Genomic DNA, 19226 nt, shown 5'->3' with positions numbered 1-19226 from the left:
CGCTCTTTTCTGATAATTAGTTTAAAATCGGAGAGTCGCAACAGTTTCATGATTTATCTAAAAAAATCTACTGGTAAATTTTGCGTTTGTAAACTTTTTAAGAATGTGCAGTTTTGGGAGAATTATTTGCGTTCCAACTTTGCAATTTTTGCAATCATATAAGGAGTCAAAACTTTCTCCGCTAGGTAAAATATTTGCGAGTTATTATCGGCTGGTAATGAAAACAATACCTTAATGAATTCTTCCGTATACGATATTTTTCTTAAAACTTTCCTCTGAGAAAGAGAAAAAGTCAGAGACATATACACAGAGAAAGAAATTGACAGATACAGAAACAGCGATAATTTGTGTTTGCAACTGGAAGAGTTTCATTGTACAAAAATAATAAAATAGGCATCAAAATAGCATTCATTTCATACAAAATTGTTGAACAAAACCATCTCGATCGGTAGTATGTACTATAACTATGAAGAGGTAAAATAAATGACAAAAAGCGAAATATTGCGGGGGGGAGGGGGGACAACGTAAAATGGTCAATTGACAAACTCGACGCTGTACAGAAAAATCGGTGAATTCATGAAGCATGCATTACATAATAAATCTATGCTCCTAATAGTTTTGATCTCCGGCTATTTTTATATTAAAATGTTAGAATGATAAGTTTATTTTCTATGGTAACAACAGCAATTCATTGTTCGTCCAAGAATTACACTCTTTCCATAATCTTCAGCTGTTTGATTTATTATAACAGGTCGCCTTGGATCGATATTATTCATTGTACTGTTATCACTTTCCCCACGTGCCTTTCCTCCATATTGTACTGCTTGAGTATTCTAACAGTTGAAATTGGCATAATCTTCACTGCTCTCGTCAATTTGTATATGAAGGATGTCAGCAGCAACCTCATTCGATTTATCTTTCTTATTTACCACTGTGTACACGGCTTCTGTGCTCTCAGCCTTAATATCGGCATAATTGGTATTAAATTGGAATGGTTGACCATACTCGGGGTTTTCCGTCATGATGTCTTCGGATTTGACCGGTTCATTCATGCAGATTAACTTCCTTGTGTTCTTCCTCATTCTCCTAAAATTATATATAATTTAATAAATTAACGATTGAGATTCAACATGTGTCTGTTTCAAAACAATACATTTCCTTATGACGTATGTTTTAAAAATGTATTTATCTGTCAGGTCTATTTGTCTATTTTCTAAGCTTTATTAATCGATAAATTTATAAACTGCTTAGGCATATTTATTTCAATAACTTCAACTCATGAAAAGAGGAATTGGAGGCCGGTACAATTGTACTAAAATAAATCCTTTTCTTAAGTAAAGCAAATACATTACTTAAAAAACCGTAGCATGTTCCAGTCTTTATAAATCAAACGGCCAATGAACATATTTAGCAAGATTTAATTTTTATATTTTTAAGGAACACAAACATTATCGTCTAAAATATTTTTGTTAAATACATTTGAATTTGTACAGATGTATATACATAAGTTGTACAGATGCATATACATAACTGGTACTGATGCATATACACATAAACAAGTTAAGAAATGATTTTAAGGACATCACCAAAATTAGTATATGTTCCAGCAAAATGATATTGACGATGAATGTTTACAAGAGTATGGTTTGTTTCTATGTTTATCAATTATCTGGCAAAATATATATTGATATTATAATAGAATCAATAATAAATCCGAAGACGATAATGGAGTGGAAGTGCCAGTCATATATTATAAGTTGTAGCCTCTTGTTATAATAATAAATAAACATTAAATCTCGTCATTCTGTACATTGTGATAAAATATCAAGTCTATACTAAAAGCCAAAGAATAAACATATAGAGTTGCACTGTTATAACACTCTCTTTGCTACAGCAGTCTCATTGTTATATCAGTCTCTTTGTTACAGCAGTCTCATTGTTATAGCCGTCTCTTTGCTACACCAGTCTCACTGTTATATCAGTCTCACTGTTATAGCAGTCTCACTGTTACAAAAGTCTCGCTGTTACAATAGTCTCGCTGTTATATCCGTCTCTTTGTTACAGCAGTCTCACTGTTACACCATTCTGACTGTTACAGCAGCTCACTGTTATAACGCTCTCTTTGTTACATCAGTATCGTTGTTATAACAGTCTCACTGTTACAGCAGCTCATTGTACAACGCTCTCTTTGTTACATCAGTATCGTTGTTATACCAGTCTCTTTGTTACAGTAGTCTCATTGTTATAGCAAGCTCTTTGTTACAGTATTCTCATTGTTGTAGCAGTCTCACTGTTATAGCAGTCTCTTTATTACAGCAGTCTCATGGTTATAACAGTCTCTTTGTTACATCAGTCTCATTGTTATATCAGTATCAGTGTTATAGTATTCTCACTGTTATAGCAGTCTTACTGTTTAGCAGTCTCTTTATTACAGCAGTCTCATGGTCATTACATTCTTTTTGTTACAGCAGTCTCATTGTTATATCAGTCTCACTGTCATAGCAGTTTGTTTATTACAGCAGTCTCATGGTTATAGCAGTCGCTTTGTTACAGCAGTCTCATTTTTATAACAGTCTCACTGTTACAGCAGTCTCACTGGTATAACATTCTCTTTGTTACATCAGTCTCGTTGTTATAGCAGTCTCTTTGTTACAGAAGTCTCATTGTTATAGCAGTCTCTTTGTTACAGAAGTCTCATTGTTATAGCAAGCTCTTTGTTGCAGTATTCTCATTGTTATAGCAGTCTCACTGTTATATCAGTCTCTTTATTACAGCAGTCTCATGGTTATAGCAGTCTCTTTGATACAGTAGTAGTGGCATTGGGGCCCCGAGTGGCCGAGTGGTCTAAAGCGCTCACCGTTACGGATCACTGCCATCTCACCTCTGTCTGCGTGAGTTCGAGTCTCAGCCTCGGCTAACGTTGGTACGTGAGAAAGCCTGCCAGTAGCTTCTCCTGGGTCGGTGGTTCTTCCCGGGGTTTTCCAGGGTTTTTCCTCCACCAATTATACTGGCCGCCATGTATAGCCTATCTTGTGCTGAAAAATGGTGTTAAACCCTACAACAACAACAAAAAGTAGTGGCATTATTATAGCAGTCTCTTTGTTACCTAATTCTCTTTGTTACAGCAGTCTCTTTGTTACAGCAGTCTCATTGTTATAGCAGTCTCATTGATGAAGCAGTCTCATTGTTACAGCAGTTCAAAAGATCATACTTATCTAATGTTTAATCTCTTGCTTTGAACATGACATTTTACACCAAATGAACAAAAGTACACCCATTTTCTTTGTGCAAGATGAACAATTCCCTCATTTTCTTTGTGCAAGAACAAGAACGTAATGCAGAGTCAACAATATTTCTATTTAAAAAGATGCTTTTTATTTGCTAATGTAACAGCTGATCCGTATGCATGAATGTGTGTTCTTTTACTTTTATATTTCCTGTATTAACATATTGTGAAGCTAGTACCAGATTACTGTTTAAAAATCTGCTGAAGTTGGTAACAGAGGAATTATTTTCGACGTCAGCTACTATCGGGAGAAACATTGAGACATATTTTGATAATGAAAGTCAACATCTTTTATTAAATTATCATTAACGTATAATGCGCCATGATACAGTTTATTTGGATTCCTGGAGATAGACATCGATTATGATGACTAATCAGTTTGTAGACAATGCATGCATTTTGGATCCATCACATGATTTTCAATTATACGCAAACCAGTTTTATCTGAAAATAATCGTATATTAGTTTAGATTTTGTCAGCAATGTCATTAATGAAAATAACAAAATTTAAACGTCCCAGATTTTGACACATGTCTTTCTCCTGCACTATTGCTTTTTTATTGTCCACTAGGAATAAATATTCTTTGTTTCCCTGTATAAGATAGTTCTCAAAATGTGTCAGAAAGTTTTCATGAAATCCCCACCCTACGTAATTTATGAAGGCTTAGGTGCCAGACCCTATCAGAAGCCTTGCTGATATCACCAAAAACAACCATGACCTCCAATTCTTCATATGCAACTGTAAAAACGTATACGTGTGCAGAGCTGTGTAATATAAGAGTGTGTTTGCCCTTATCTACAAAGTGGAGTTAAAAAACAAGGCTAAAAAGTGGATATGATATGATTAGACAAGAAATATTCTAAAACGTGTTTGTGTAAAATCCTCTCAAAAACAATTAAGAAGTAGCTTAAAGACGTATTGTGGGTAATTGTTGATGCCGCTTTTATCATTTATCTTATGTGAAAACTAAATAAATTATTTGCATTTAGTATTTTTTAATGCACGACATACTCCCAACCTAAGAACAACTGCAGATCTGATAGGCAAATGGTTTAAGTGTTTGTTCAGTAAACACTGGACGTTATTAACTCTGATGACACATACTTTTGTTTTGGATATTGTCCCAGATCGCTGTTCTGTTTTAGGTTTGTTCGGGGTAAGATGGGGGAGGTGGATGTGGTTGTTTGTTCTTTTGCCGAATTACAATCACAAAGTCAATTAAGTTAAAAGCCCAAGCGAAATCATATTTTTGAGTCTGAACAGTCAGGTAATCAAGCCGTTTGACAATCATGCGCCAGCGCAGATCATGCGAGCAATCTGTTTGACATTCATACATGGGAATAACACCATGTACTCAAGACGTTTGACATTCATACATGAGAACAACACCATGTACTCAAGATGTTTGACATTCATACTTGAGAATAACACCATGTACTCAAGACGTTTGACATTCATACTTGAGAATAACACCATGTACTCAAGACGTTTGACATTCATACTTGAGAATAACACCATGTACTCAAGACGTTTGACATTCATACTTGAGAATAACACCATGTACTCAAGACGTTTGACATTCATACTTGAGAATAACACCATGTACTCAAGACGTTTCATATTCATATGCCTGACTAAATCATGCAAATAATCCGTAATACGATCATGTGGTAGAACACAATCAGGAGGACAAGCCATTTAACATAAGACTTGATAGTCATACACTACTGTAATATATTTGATAGTCATACACTACAGTAAGATTCTACTTGTAGACATTTGATGGTCATACAGTACAGTAAGATTAGACAGGTAGACATTCGATATTCACACACTACAGTAGGATTAGATCGGTAGACATATGATAGTCATACACTACAGTAAGATTAGACGGGTTGACATTTGATGGTCATGCTCTACAGTAAGGTTAGACTGGTAGACATTGATAACCATACACTATAGTGAGATTAGATGGGTAGACATATGATAGTTATACACTACAGTAAGATTAGACGGGTAGGCATTTGATAATCATACACTATGGTAAGATTAGACGGGTAGACATTTGATAGCCATGCACTACAGTAAGATTAGACTGGTTGACATTTGATAACCATACACTACAGTAAGATTAGACGGGTAGACATTCGATAGTCATACACTACAGTAAGATTAGATCGGTAGACACATGATAGTCATACACTTCAGTAAGATCAGACGGGTAGACATTTGATGGTTTTACACTATGGTAAGATTAGGCGAGTAGACATTTGATAGTCATACACTGCAGTAGGACGAGGCCGGCAAGGCGCTTGGCATTCATGCGCTAACAGACTAGATGTATATGTGACCTTTCATGAACATTTAATCTCTAACGAAGCCTGGAAGAAAATAAACACACTGGTATATACCGCACTTTTAGTTTATCTATTTTGAAATATTAACTTCTAATAATTCAAAATTGTAACAATCCTGTCCACATACCCAACATTTTTTTCCGTTGCATTTATCGAACCTCTGCAAGGGAATATTGTTCCATTAGATAAACTGACTTGTTTTATACCCACTGCAAGGGAAGATTGTTCCATTAGATAAATTGACGTGTTTTATATCCTCTGCAAGGGAATATTGTTCCATTAGATAAATTGACTTGTTTTATACCCACTGCAAGGGAATATTGTTCCATTAGATAAATTGACTTGTTTTATACCCACTGCAAGAGCATATTGTTCCATTAGATAAATTGACTTCTTTTATACCCTGGACATCAATAAACATTTTAACCATATAACTTTTTTCTATCCAAAACCTATGTTGCATGAAAACCGATAATTTAGATAATTTAAAGGCAATCTCAACAAATAGACGAAATGGTCTCAGAAATATTCCTTTTGCCTTTAAAGAATACCTACCAGAATTCAAAATCTGCAGGTTGCATAGTAGAATAAAGTGCACTAGTTAATATAGCAAAAACACAAAAACACCTGCTGAATACATTTATCGAATGGAAAATTAAGCTACCTACCTTGCATAGCACAACAGAACCATAATTAGGACACACATTAAGATGCCACCCACTGTTCCTCCGACAACAGCAGCAATTACTAATGATGGAAAGAAAGAAAATATTGAGAGGATTAGATTAGGGTTAACAACCTCATATACTGTTTTCAACATTGAATATGTTCTACGAGTTAATTTTTTGCTAACAAAAACGTATTTTGGCTTGACATATTTGAAGGACGACAGTAACAGTGATAGGTTCGTTAGTCAACTTTTACTGATTTTAATCCTTTATTCTGTCAATAATTTTTCCGTAATTAGATAATCAAACAAAAAACACGGATTTGAAAATATAACACTGTTATGTTGATATGCTGCTTGACACTGCAGAGTACGAGGTAGGACGTACCATCTGTATTTACAGTACAGGGTACAAGGCGGGATGTTATATCTATAATTACAGTACAGACAGCGCCGGATTATGCATTAGCTAAACAAGCTACAGCTTAGGGCCTCACAGTCTGAACTCACAGATTGAAAGGTCCTCTGAAATTTATTTTATACCAAATAGAGCCTCAAAAGCTTCCCATAGTTTAGGGTCTCGCTATGTCTTAATCCGGCACTGAGTACAGGGTATGAGGTAGAATATTAGATATGTTATCTAAGTCATGATACGAGGTAGGGTGTTAGAGTGAACTTACAGTACATGGTACAAAGTGGGATGTTAGATCTATATTTACAGTACAGCGTACAGGGAGGAATGTAAGATCTATATTTACAGTACAGGGTACGAGGTAGGATGTTAGATCTGTTATCTATTTCAGGATACGAAGTAGGGTGTTAGAGTGTATCTACAGTACAGGGTACAGGGTGGAATGTTAGATCTGTATCAACTCTAGAGGGTACGACGTAAGATGTTAAATCCGTATCTTCAGTACTTTGTACGAATTGGAATGTTAGATCTGTATCAACTTTACATGGTACGAGGTAAGATGTTAACTTTGTATCCTGAATGCAGGGTACGAGTTGGAATGTTAGATCTGTATCAAATCTACAGGGTATGAGGTAAGATGTTAAATCCGTATCTTAAGTACAGGATACGAGTTAAGATGTTAAATCCGTATTTTCAGTACAGGGTACTAGGTGGAAGGTTAGATCTGTATCAACTGTACATGGTACGAGGTAAGATGTTAACTTTGTATCTTGAATGCAGCGTACGAGTTGGAATGTTAGATCTGTATCATATCTACAGGGTATGAGGTAAGATGTTCAATCCGTATCTTAAGTACAGGATACGAGTTAAGATGTTAAATCAGTATCTTCAGTACAGGGTGCTAGGTGGAGGTTAGATCTGTATCAACTCTACAGGGTACGAGGTAAGATGTAAAATTTGTATCTTCAATGCAGGGTACGAGTTGGAATGTTAGATCTGTATCAAATCTACAGGGTATAAGGTAAGATGTTAAATCCGTATCTTAAGTACAGGGTACGAGTTGGAATGCTAGATCTGCGTCAACTCTACAGGGTACGAGGTAACATGCTAAATCAGTATCTTCAGTAAAGGGAGGGTACTGTGTAGAATGTTTGATATTTGTCTTCAAATTAGACAGTTATTCTTTTTGCTTTGATACCTTTTTGCTAATTAAAATACACACTAGATCTGTTTGCGCTCAGGAAAGGGTTTAAAATGCGATAGTAAGTGGGTTTTCCATTTTAGTTACAAATATGTCATACTGGGAAATCAGACTGTAAGTATACGATCTTGTTATCGCAAATGGTTATCGCCTTTCTGAGTATCACTCTATCCCCTTACACACACACACACACACACACACACACACACACTTTTGGAACTTCTTTGCTTGGTTTCTTTGATTAGCATGGACACTGGGTTTTAATGTTAGCTACATAGGTACAATCTTCATTTTCAAGTCCAGTACGTACATAATACAAAATGCCATATGACCAGTCTCGTGGCAAGTTTATATTGATTTCGCTGATCACTGTATTACATATTTTAGAAGGATTATAAAATATACCAAACTAAACAGGGAAGAAATAGCAAATTGATTGAAATTTCTAAATCATAAATATTTCCTTAAAAAAAAGATATTTCTTTTATTTGGGTTAGCTTTGAAAGTGTTTCAAAAGAAAACTTGTCATTTGTGACGGTAGTTCAAGATGTGTATGTTTGACCACCTCAATCAAACAGTCATCAACTAAATGCAAAAACAAACCGAAGAAGTACATATTTCATCATATCGTTGAAAAAAAAACTGATTGAATGCAACTTCTAGTAATTTTGTTACTTCGTTGTTAATTGTACATTTCGATACTTACACTTCCATGAATCGATGTTTATTGATTTACCATCTTTTGCCAGGTAGGGCTCTATGGTTGAACTTCGTGTCCCATTCTTTCCCTCTGTTGTAGAGGTCGTGCTGTTAACTGATGTTTCTATATAAGGTTTTGATGATGGTTTTGTTGTTTTAGGTATAGATAAGAGTATAGTTGTGATAGATGGGGATGATGATGCTGTTGTTGTTTGACTTGATGACTGTGTAATTGTAGGCATTTCAGACGATGTTGCTGATGAAGGCTTTTGAGATGAAACCGTTGTTGTAGGTGTTAATGACGTTGTATGTGTAAGAGACGACATTGTCTCTGAAGAGGTCGTGGTGTTCTTTACTGTTTCTTTAGTAAATTTTGATGATGGTGCTGTTGTACTAGGTGTCGATAAGAGTATATTTGTGGTAGATGTGGGTGATGATGCTTCTGTTGTTTGACTCGATGACAATGTGGTTGTAGGCAATTTTGACGATGCTGTTGTTGAAGGTTTTTGAGATAATGATATTGTTGTAGAATTTAATGACGTTGCCTGTGTAAGACGTGATATCGTCTCCAAAGAGGTCGTGGTGTTCGTTACTGTTTCTTTAGTAAATTTTGATGATGGTGCTGTTGTACTAGGTGTCGATAAGAGTATATTTGTGGTAGATGTGGATGATGATGCTTCTGTTGTTTGACTCGATGACAGTGTGGTTGTAGGCAATTTTGACGATTCTGTTGTTGAAGGTTTTTGAGATAATGATATTGTTGTAGAATTTAATGACGTTGCCTGTGTAAGAGGTGATATCGTCTCCAACGAGGTCGTGGTGTTCGTTACTGTTTCTTTAGTAAATTTTGATGATGGTGCTGTTGTACTAGGTGTCGATAAGAGTATATTTGTGGTAGATGTGGGTGATGATGCTTCTGTTGTTTGACTCGATGACAGTGTGGTTGTAGGCAATTTTGACGATGATATTGTTGAAGGTTTTTGAGATAAAGATATTGTTGTAGAATTTAATGACGTTGCCTGTGTAAGAGGTGATATCGTCTCCAAAGAGGTCCTGGTGTTCGTTACTGTTTCTTTAGTAAATTGTGATGATGGTGCTGTTGTACTAGGTGTCGATAAGAGTATATTTGTGGTAGATGTGGGTGATGATGCTGTTGTTGTCTGACTTGATGACACTGTGGTTGTAAGCATTTTAGACGATGTTGCTGGTGAAGGATTTTGAGATGAAGTTGTTGTTGTAGGTGTTAATGACGGAATCTGTGTTTGAGGTGATATTGTCTCCGAAGAGGTCATGGTGTTCGTTGCTGTCTCTTTAGTAGTTTTTGCTGATGGTGCTGCTGTACTAGCTGTCAATAAGAGTATATTTATGGTAGATGTGAGTGATGATGCTTCTGTTGTTTGACTTGATGACAGTGTAATTGTAGGCATTTCAGACGATGTTGCTGATGAAGGCTTTTGAGATGAAACCGTTGTTGTAGGTGTTAATGACGTTGTATGTGTAAGAGACGATATTGTCTCTGAAGAGGTCGTGGTGTTCTTTACTGTTTCTTTAGTAAATTTTGATGATGGTGCTGTTGTACTAGGTGTCGATAAGAGTATATTTGTGGTAGATGTGGGTGATGATGCTTCTGTTGTTTGACTCGATGACAGTGTGGTTGTAGGCAATTTTGACGATTCTGTTGTTGAAGGTTTTTGAGATAATGATATTGTTGTAGAATTTAATGACGTTGCCTGTGTAAGAGGTGATATCGTCTCCAACGAGGTCGTGGTGTTCGTTACTGTTTCTTTAGTAAATTTTGATGATGGTGTTGTTGTACTAGTTGTCAATAAGAGTATATTTGTGGTAGATGTGGGTGATGATGCTTCTGTTGTTTGACTCGATGACAGTGTGGTTGTAGGCAATTTTGACGATGCTGTTGTTGAAGGTTTTTGAGATAAAGATATTGTTGTAGAATTTAATGACGTTGCCTGTGTAAGAGGTGATATCGTCTCCAAAGAGGTCCTGGTGTTCGTTACTGTTTCTTTAGTAAATTTTGATGATGGTGCTGTTGTACTAGGTGTCGATAAGAGTATATTTGTGGTAGATGTGGGTGATGCTGCTGTTGTTGTCTGACTTGATGACAGTGTGGTTGTAAGCATTTTAGACGATGTTGCTGGTGAAGGATTTTGAGATGAAGTTGTTGTAGGTGTTAATGACGGAATCTGTGTTTGAGGTGATATTGTCTCCGAAGAGGTCATGGTGTTCGTTGCTGTCTCTTTAGTAGCTTTTGCTGATGGTGCTGCTGTACTAGCTGTCAATAAGAGTATATTTGTGGTAGATGTGGGTGATGATGCTGTTGTTGTCTGACTTGATGACACTGTGGTTGTAAGCATTTTAGACGATGTTGCTGGTGAAGGATTTTGAGATGAAGTTGTTGTAGGTGTTAATGACGGAATCTGTGTTTGAGGTGATATTGTCTCCAAAGAGGTCATGGTGGTCGTTGTTGTTTCTTTAATAGTTTTTGGTGATAGTGCTGTTGTTGTTGTACTCGATGTCGATAAGGATGTGGAAGACCTTAATAATGATGTTACTGATGTTGGTCCTGATAACAGTACGGTGGATTTCGATGGGTGTGACGATGTCATTATTGTAGGTATAGGGTACGAGGCAAATGTTGTTGGCATTGGTGACGATACGGTTGTTGACGGTATTTGAGATGAAGCCATTATTGTAGGCCTTAATGAAAATTCTTCTGGTTTTGCTGACGATACTACGGTAGTAGATCGTGATGACTGTGCAACTGTTGCAGATCCTGGGGACATTGTTGTAGTTGTCAAGAATTCATTGCATGAAATCGTAAACGTCCTGCCAGTATCTGTATTGTTAAATGAAAAGTCCAAACTAAATAAATACAATATAATACACAATTAGTGAACCTTTTCAATTATTATCTAGCAAAACATTCCGCTAAAATGTTTTCAGTATAACATTGCAAAATACAAGTGTGAGTTATGTCAATTTTGACTCATTGGTCTAATGACTAATTAATGTACTGCTTGGCGATTATGACATATGAGGGCTACACGGCTTATGCTACACGGCTTCCTTGAAGTAACTAGTATTGTACGTTGTTCGTGATGACTGTGCAACTGTTGCATATCCTGGGGACATTGCTGTAGTTGTCAAGAATTCATTGCATGAAATCATAAACGTCCTGCCAGTATCTGTATTTAATTGTCCCCAGGATCTGCAACAGTTGCACAGTCATCACGATCTACTACCGTAGTATCGTAGTAACAGTTTAATTTTTGACGTATTCACAACGCTACCTGTCAAAACAGGGCTGTTGATTTGGCCCGTCCCCTCTTTTGGTACCTTTGTTTCAGTTATGACTGCTGACTGTGGCAAACTCAACATCATGTCACGTTGGAATTAGTCGCGGAACCTTGACAGCTGATAAAGTCTTGGTGGGGTTCTCTCCTAGGTGTTGCTGGTAACATCTGAGATTTGGAGATGACTCTTCTTACTGTGTATGAATCTATGACGTAAGGACTGATTGAATAAAACCTTTTGCTAAATAAGCCATCATTAGAAACAATAATTTTCACTTTTTTACGTTGACTGCGTCATGTGCGATCTACCTATTTGTTTAGCCTGCCATTCAATGGATTTGGCCTTTTCTCAGGCTAAGGAGTTTTAAAGCAGTGTCTGTCACGTGCATTTTGTGAGACGCTGTAGATCTCCCACCCCCACAACACCCCCTTACCCATCACGCCATCCCCCGCCCCCACCCCCTGAAACTGAAAACTGAAATGAAAGATTCAACTGACTGTTTTCTTCTTTTGCGACTATAAAGCACAATCTAATTTCTATATCAGTTGCCTCCCTTGCAACTGAAAAGAGTATCTGTCGTCCAAGGAGTATATCAATTTAAAGTCGGTTTTGTAGAGAAACTCAGGGCTGGTTAACAAAGAGACTGAAATTTTTGATTGACAAAACTGTAAGTTATATCGATTTTTTATTGGAATTTACAGGCCAAATTAAGTTTTTATTGCAAACGTAAAGTAACATCTGATCCAGATTCTCTTAAAGACCACTAGCTTTGCTACATTGAAATCTTGGGGAAACAAGTCATGTTTTTAAAACACAAAACCTCGCACATTAAGATGTATAATACTCAAAAGAGATGTATTAATTGTTTGCGAAACGTTGACTATTTAAATATCATACTCTTCTGTAAGTTAACATTCTATGGAATCAGTAATTGTACATTTATTATCCCAACTTTAAGGAGAACCCAACTCAAAGCAGCAAAGTAACTAAAATGGCTTTTCTTTCTCTCTCTCTCTCTCTCTCTCTCTCTCTCTCTCATTTTGTATTCATAAAAGATGTCAGCACGTAAGGTAATGTCAGTAATTTAGTACTTTTGAAAGAAGCTGGTACATAAAAAAATAATTCTAGTCGTTAGTATTTTTACAATACATCAGTACCTAAAGTAATGCTAGTCAGTTATTACTCAGGAAAGACGTTGGTACATAAAGTTATGCTAGTGAATTAGTACAGTAGTTGCAAAGTAGGGCATTTTCCTTTCTTGACCCCTTTGGGTCCCTGATACACGTCATTGCTTCTACCCTCATGATGTGTTAGTCTACCAGTATGCCATGGATGTTCAGCATTTACAATCCCACAAGATACCAATCACGGGGGTAGGGCCTAAGACGTTTATCCGTGCCTCAAAGAGTCCTAATATGACAAAACGTAGCAATTTTCCGCTACTTGAGAGTAAGTGCTTGCTATAGGTGTAGTTGCATACGGCACCGACTGATACTACTGCAGACCAACACAATAAATAAATTACTGTGGCAGCAAACAGCTATTTATATTGGTAAATATACAGCACATCGCTACTTATTGATTTTCTCTATCATTTCATCCGATGTGTGCTGGCAAAGAGATGTACAAGTAAGAATATTTTATATTGAAGAATTGCTGCGATGGACCGTTATATAAATGAGTTAGATAATTCCTCAAAATATGTTGAAGGAATTTATGGAGGTCTCAAACATTCGTATTAATCTACCAAACGAATGGAATTTCAAAAGTGTAACGGATAAACTGGGACCGTTTTATTTACTGAGTGCATCATACAGATGTAATAAAGAGGCTGCAAAAGATGTTATATGAATTCTCAGGTACACTGTCGGTGCACACCGATAAATTGATTAACTTGGTAGTGATCTTACAAATGGAAAGAAATAACTAGGGCAGGCCTATGAAGAAAAGAAAATTGAAAAGACCCTGCAGAATACTGTGCTCGAAAAAGTACACCTACAAAAGAGGAATAACTCGTCAATGAGAATTTTGTGAGACCTGTTCTATGTGTAAAATCGGCTCCAAGACCACGTCACATTTCAACTAATTTACAAAATCCTTGCAAACAACAACAAAAGCAAAGAGAAAAAACAACGCCTGCAACAACACCAGCAACAAAATCCTATTATTCGAAAGAACTCTTTATTCTTTAGCTACCAAGTCCACAAATCCAAAACAAACACCGAACTATGATTGTACTACCAGATTGCTCTAGCACAACCACTACACACATTTCAATCAACACACACGCGACCTCCCACGATATAGGTATCAAATCTTTTGTGGAGAGAAACGATGTTGACATGTTGCTACACAAGATATACTATGACAACCTTACGTAGCATATAGCAAAACGTCGACTATGTCCCACAAGGACGACCCGACAATCTTCGAACAGAATTGCAACCATAAATTTGTATACAATCTGTACATTTGGACTCCTCTCTCCGATAGTCAGGTATCGCATACACGAGCAGGAGGAACTACCCTATCTGCTGCCTGGCCTGTAACAAAAGCAATTGTTTCCATTGTTCGCGCACATGCATGCACAGTTTGCTAAATGTCTTACGTCTTCTTGTTTCTACCACTCCTTACAATGGAACAGCACCATCTCTGTTTCATTCTATAGTTGCCGCTATACTACAAATGCCGCATATATATTAGATGGTTACCGATCGAAAAACCCCAAACACAAACACACCAGCATCGGTCGTGGTACCCAAAGTAGACACAGCCGATATTCCAACTAACGAACTCTTCCGATTGTTGCCGGGTTTGCTGCAATCTTTACGCGCAGACGGAATTTGTTCTATGATATAGACGCTACCAACGACTACTCTGGTTGCAAAGATCGATCCACGATTATACAGCACGTGCAAAACAAACACGGATTCTTACCAGAAAGAACAGAGCTCGCACATGATTCCACCAATCGTATCTTAGACAACCAAAACAATGTCGGAAACAATTGTACATCCATTTTCCTGGAAGACGTTTCTGTTGGATCCTCAAATAGAATGCTATGTCGTGGAGAATTATACAAAACATTTATATACCAGATGGAATGCGCCGGTGTACAAGAAAGGTTGGTAAATTAATGCCACTGTTAGCAACCTCCATAAATTCCTTCAAAATATTGTGAAAGTCAATCTCACTCTTTTCTAATTAACCACCGCAGCAATTCTTCAATATAAAATATTCTCAGTTGTGTATTTCTTTGCCGGCACACATTCCATGCTATTCTAGAGAAAATTAATATGTAGCGATGTGCAGTAAATTTACCGATCGAATGCTGCCACATTAGTGTATTCATTGTGTTGGTCTGCAGTAGTTTCGATCGGTGACGTATGCAAACTAAGCCCATAACAAGCACTTACCTCCCACCGTCCCTAAGTAGTGGTAAATTGGGACAATTTGGGCGTTGATATACGTCATAGACTCTACCCAAAATGACTGGTCTCTTGTGGTATTAGTAATGCTAAACATCCATGGGTTGCACATGGAATATTGATCACCTAAAACGTCATGGGGGTAGAGGTTATGTCGGGTATCGGGGATCCAAAGATGCAAAAAAAGGCAAAGCCCAACTTTACCGCTACTAGACCTCTTAAAGGACGTCGGTATAGAAAGTAATGCTAGTCATTAAGAACTCTTAAACGACGTCGGTATAGAAAGTAATGCTAGTCATTAAGAACTCTTAAACGACGTCGGTATAGAAAGTAATGCTAGTCATTAAGAACTCTTAAACGACGTCGGTATAGAAAGTAATGCTAGTCATTAAGAACTCTTAAAGGACGTCGGTATAGAAAGTAATGCTAGTCATTAAGAACTCTTAAAGGACGTCGGTATAGAAAGTAATGCTAGTCATTAAGAACTCTTAAAGGACGTCGGTATAGAAAGTAATGCTAGTCATTAAGAACTCTTAAACGACGTTAGTACCTAAAATTACGTTAGTCATTTAGTACTCTAAAAACGTGTCAGTACCTAAGGCAATTCTAGTCATTTTGACTCCTAAACGAAGTTGGTACCTAAAGTAATGCTACAGAAAAATATGTAAAGAAGGAATTTACATTTTTGTAATTCATATTTTGAGCTGACTCTTTCAATACGAGCAATATTGGCACTAATAAAACTGCATTTTAAACAAAGAAATGTGCATATTTATATTTTGAATATTAGAAATATCTGGTTTAAAACCGTTCGCCTTTTCTAAAATGCTAATTGTGTCATTGTCTTTTTAGAATAGTATACTAGTTCCCTTTTAGACCCATCAAAAGCTCGACCAACCATTTTCATTCATGACCCTAGCAAAATGCCAGGTCGATGATTTTATTTTTGCAGCTGTACATACCAATAAATAAATCATTTCTCCTAATTTATAATGGATGATTGTAATCACAATCGAAAGTACAATGCCAGTACATGGTTTTGTTCATAAACATTTTTACCATTTTCGTCACGACTGTAGTAATTCAAAAATTTGCCATTGATAAAATTCTGTTAAGAAGTGACACCCTTGCAAACATTTGAAGACTGAAAGAAATTAAAAGGTTTAATTTGTGAAGGCTACAGAGTAATAACAAATGAATGCTAAAAGGATTAAGTTGTGATGAATACACAATGATACTACAACATGCCAAAAGGCTAATGTGTGATTATACACGGCAAGAATATATACTAAACAACAAATTCAACCGTAATAACATACGAGGATATAATTATATAAAACACAACAATCTAAGGGAGCGAGTAACCGTTTGAGATTTACACATATGTTGCCCCCTCCCCTTTGAAAGGAAGTCTCACACTAGGGTTGATAAAACTCAAACAAATATTTCTGTAGAAAATGTCAGACAAAGAATGTTATAAAGCGACAGATAATTGTGACATGCCAACAAGTATTCGTCTCAAGTAAGAGATTGACGAGAATTTCTGAACATGTGTGCAGTAATTGTAAATAGTTTTCAAAGAACTAGCTAAAGCGTTTGCATCAGGTTGTTGTGGAACCGAATGGTCAACTGTAAAGTCTCCAAGGTCAGACTGGTAGCATGAAAACCGTTATAAATATAAAAGCAATATAATATATTTTAATATTTGTTTATCCTCTTTCAAAATGTAATAAAAAGCGATTTAAAAAAAGGAAAGTTGTGCTCTATTAAGATCAAATACAGCGCATCTGTACCGGTTAGCATTATAATGTACGGCTCATTTAACGACAGCGTAAGTTTGAATTGATATTTAATAAAAATCCAAGCCGCCATTTTTTATTTGCATTATATGCATGTTACATATTTCTCATGAATAGAATCGAGACGTATAAGGTGTACCTTCCTGTTCCACAAGTTTTTTACGAAAATAATTTGCTTGAGTGCCATGTCTTGTCATCAAAGTACATCAAGTCTGGATACAATTTTTTAACCTAACGTATAGACATTCATATAACTCAATATTAATGTCAATATAAGGTAATCGTGGGGATTGATTTAAGAAATATGGTGCATGTAAACTGTCTTCTTTATCACCACCACACTAATAGGTTTGTTTTGTTTTAAAATTCTTACCTGCAGCGATTTTGAAGCAAAACGACGGAGAGAACAGGCTTCGATAATTGTTATCAACATACATGAAAATACTAAAGTTGGCGACAGCTTCGAAAACGTATGTTCCCATAGGTAATTTTGCAAATTGCACGACCTGTTCTCCATAGAAACTGTCTTGTATTCGCAACTCATTTCCACAGTAGTAACATGAACTTGCTTCTACTATCAGCCTTATTCTAGTTCCTTCCGGTGTAACTTCACAGAAACAAGCCTTCATTCCAATGATGGTTTCATCAAGTACACCACTGCCATCTACGTAGACAAGGTTTTTGTTAATTTCGTATCCAGCATTACAAAACTTCACCCCTGCAAACAAATGTAATAGCATTCAGAACATATTAGGTAGTCAGATTATCTTTATAGTAATACTGTACAAGAAGCCAAGATGAACATTTTATTAGCATGGCTCCCTTTGAAACCAAACAGTTCCTAAAGGATACGTCTTTCCACGGAAATTGTCATACGTAACATTTCAGTTAGGTTTAATTAAATTGATAATGATGCTCTTCTTTATGAAGCAAAACAGTTACAAGGAAAACCCTAAATATAAGGACTTCATAGAATATGTCCCATTAAATATAGCTTGGTTTATTTCAATAAAGTGAATGAAGTAACGAATACCGTTTGTCTGATTATGTTTCCTAAAGATACATCTAAGAAATTTCAAATCATAAGAAGATCTGCGACAAAATTAAATTAAAAACAAAATATACCGCGGCAAGCTTTTGCATAAACACAGGCCTACATACATATTACTTACTTGGTATGCTATCAGCCGTACAAAATGCAGCATGTACCACACCTTTAAAATAGAAAAGCATTTCAATTAATACCGGCACTTAGGAACTGAAAGATAAAGAAATATAATGCACATCAATGCTGTTGCTGGTTGCTTATTTCGTCTTTCTGACAGAGCAGGTGGTATGATCACAATTATAAGTCAGGTTTGCACGTTAGCGTTCATTCTCTAATAATGCGAACAGTCTGAAATAATCAACAGTCCGCATGCATATTGAGCGGAATAACCCCACATCCATTTCGATTGAAAATCACTATTATATATAGTTGATAGAGGTCATAATTAAGCTCTGTTTACCATTACAATGGACCAGACGGCTTTATATCTTCCACCTTCATCGCTCTGTCGATATCCGTTAGACGGTTTGTCTGACACGTCTACAATCATAGGTCCAGAGACCTCGGTGTGCATGCCAAAGGCGATTATCCATTCTATTCACTTACACAGGTTTTCACCCGTTTCAGGAGACAATGAGAGAGAGAGAGAGAGAGAGAGAGAGAGGGAGAGAGAGAGAGAGAGAGAGAACAAGCATAGTACTTTATATTATTTAACATTATATGTTGTAGAACCTTATACAAGATTTTTTTTAATAACTACACAAAGTATCAAATAGATTTCCGTATGTGAGTATAACATAACCAGGAAATTTAGTTTCACCAGGCTGTAGCAATTTTGTGTCATTGAGTTCGTGGAATAATGAAAGTGTGCATGTACATTATAACAGTTAGGGTTCTTCTAGATTACGTGGTTTAAATCCAATGTTTCATCCAGATTAGTTTTTTTGTTCTGTTCCAGTCCATATGACTCCAGGATTCAAGCACGCATCCTTTTCAGACGCCAATACGACATATCG

The 19226-nt window shown here is 36.4% G+C and overlaps 2 protein-coding genes across 2 annotated transcripts; both read right to left on the bottom strand.

Moving 5' to 3' along the window:
* Nucleotides 1-389: 389 nt before the first annotated feature.
* Nucleotides 390-18784, bottom strand: LOC149776666 (uncharacterized). The gene is made up of 5 exons (XM_089941325.1): nt 18671-18784; nt 18408-18420; nt 17536-17880; nt 6313-6391; nt 390-1086 (listed from the first exon to the last, which is right to left on the bottom strand). The coding sequence occupies exons 1-5, from the start codon at nt 18782-18784 to the stop codon at nt 834-836; spliced, it is 804 nt and encodes a 267-aa protein (XP_089797451.1). The 3' UTR covers nt 390-833.
* On the bottom strand, nt 8596-11121 carry LOC149776667 (uncharacterized). The gene has a single exon (XM_089942553.1). It carries the CDS (start codon nt 11092-11094, stop codon nt 8596-8598), a length of 2499 nt encoding a protein of 832 aa, XP_089798679.1. The 5' UTR covers nt 11095-11121.
* Nucleotides 18785-19226: the final 442 nt, after the last annotated feature.

The sequence above is a fragment of the Sinohyriopsis cumingii genome, chromosome 18 (assembly GCF_028554795.1).
Source record: "Sinohyriopsis cumingii isolate HCF-2022 chromosome 18, ASM2855479v2, whole genome shotgun sequence".
NCBI classification, from domain to species: Eukaryota; Metazoa; Mollusca; class Bivalvia; order Unionida; family Unionidae; genus Sinohyriopsis; species Sinohyriopsis cumingii.
This window is presented reverse-complemented; position numbering and strand designations above follow the sequence as displayed.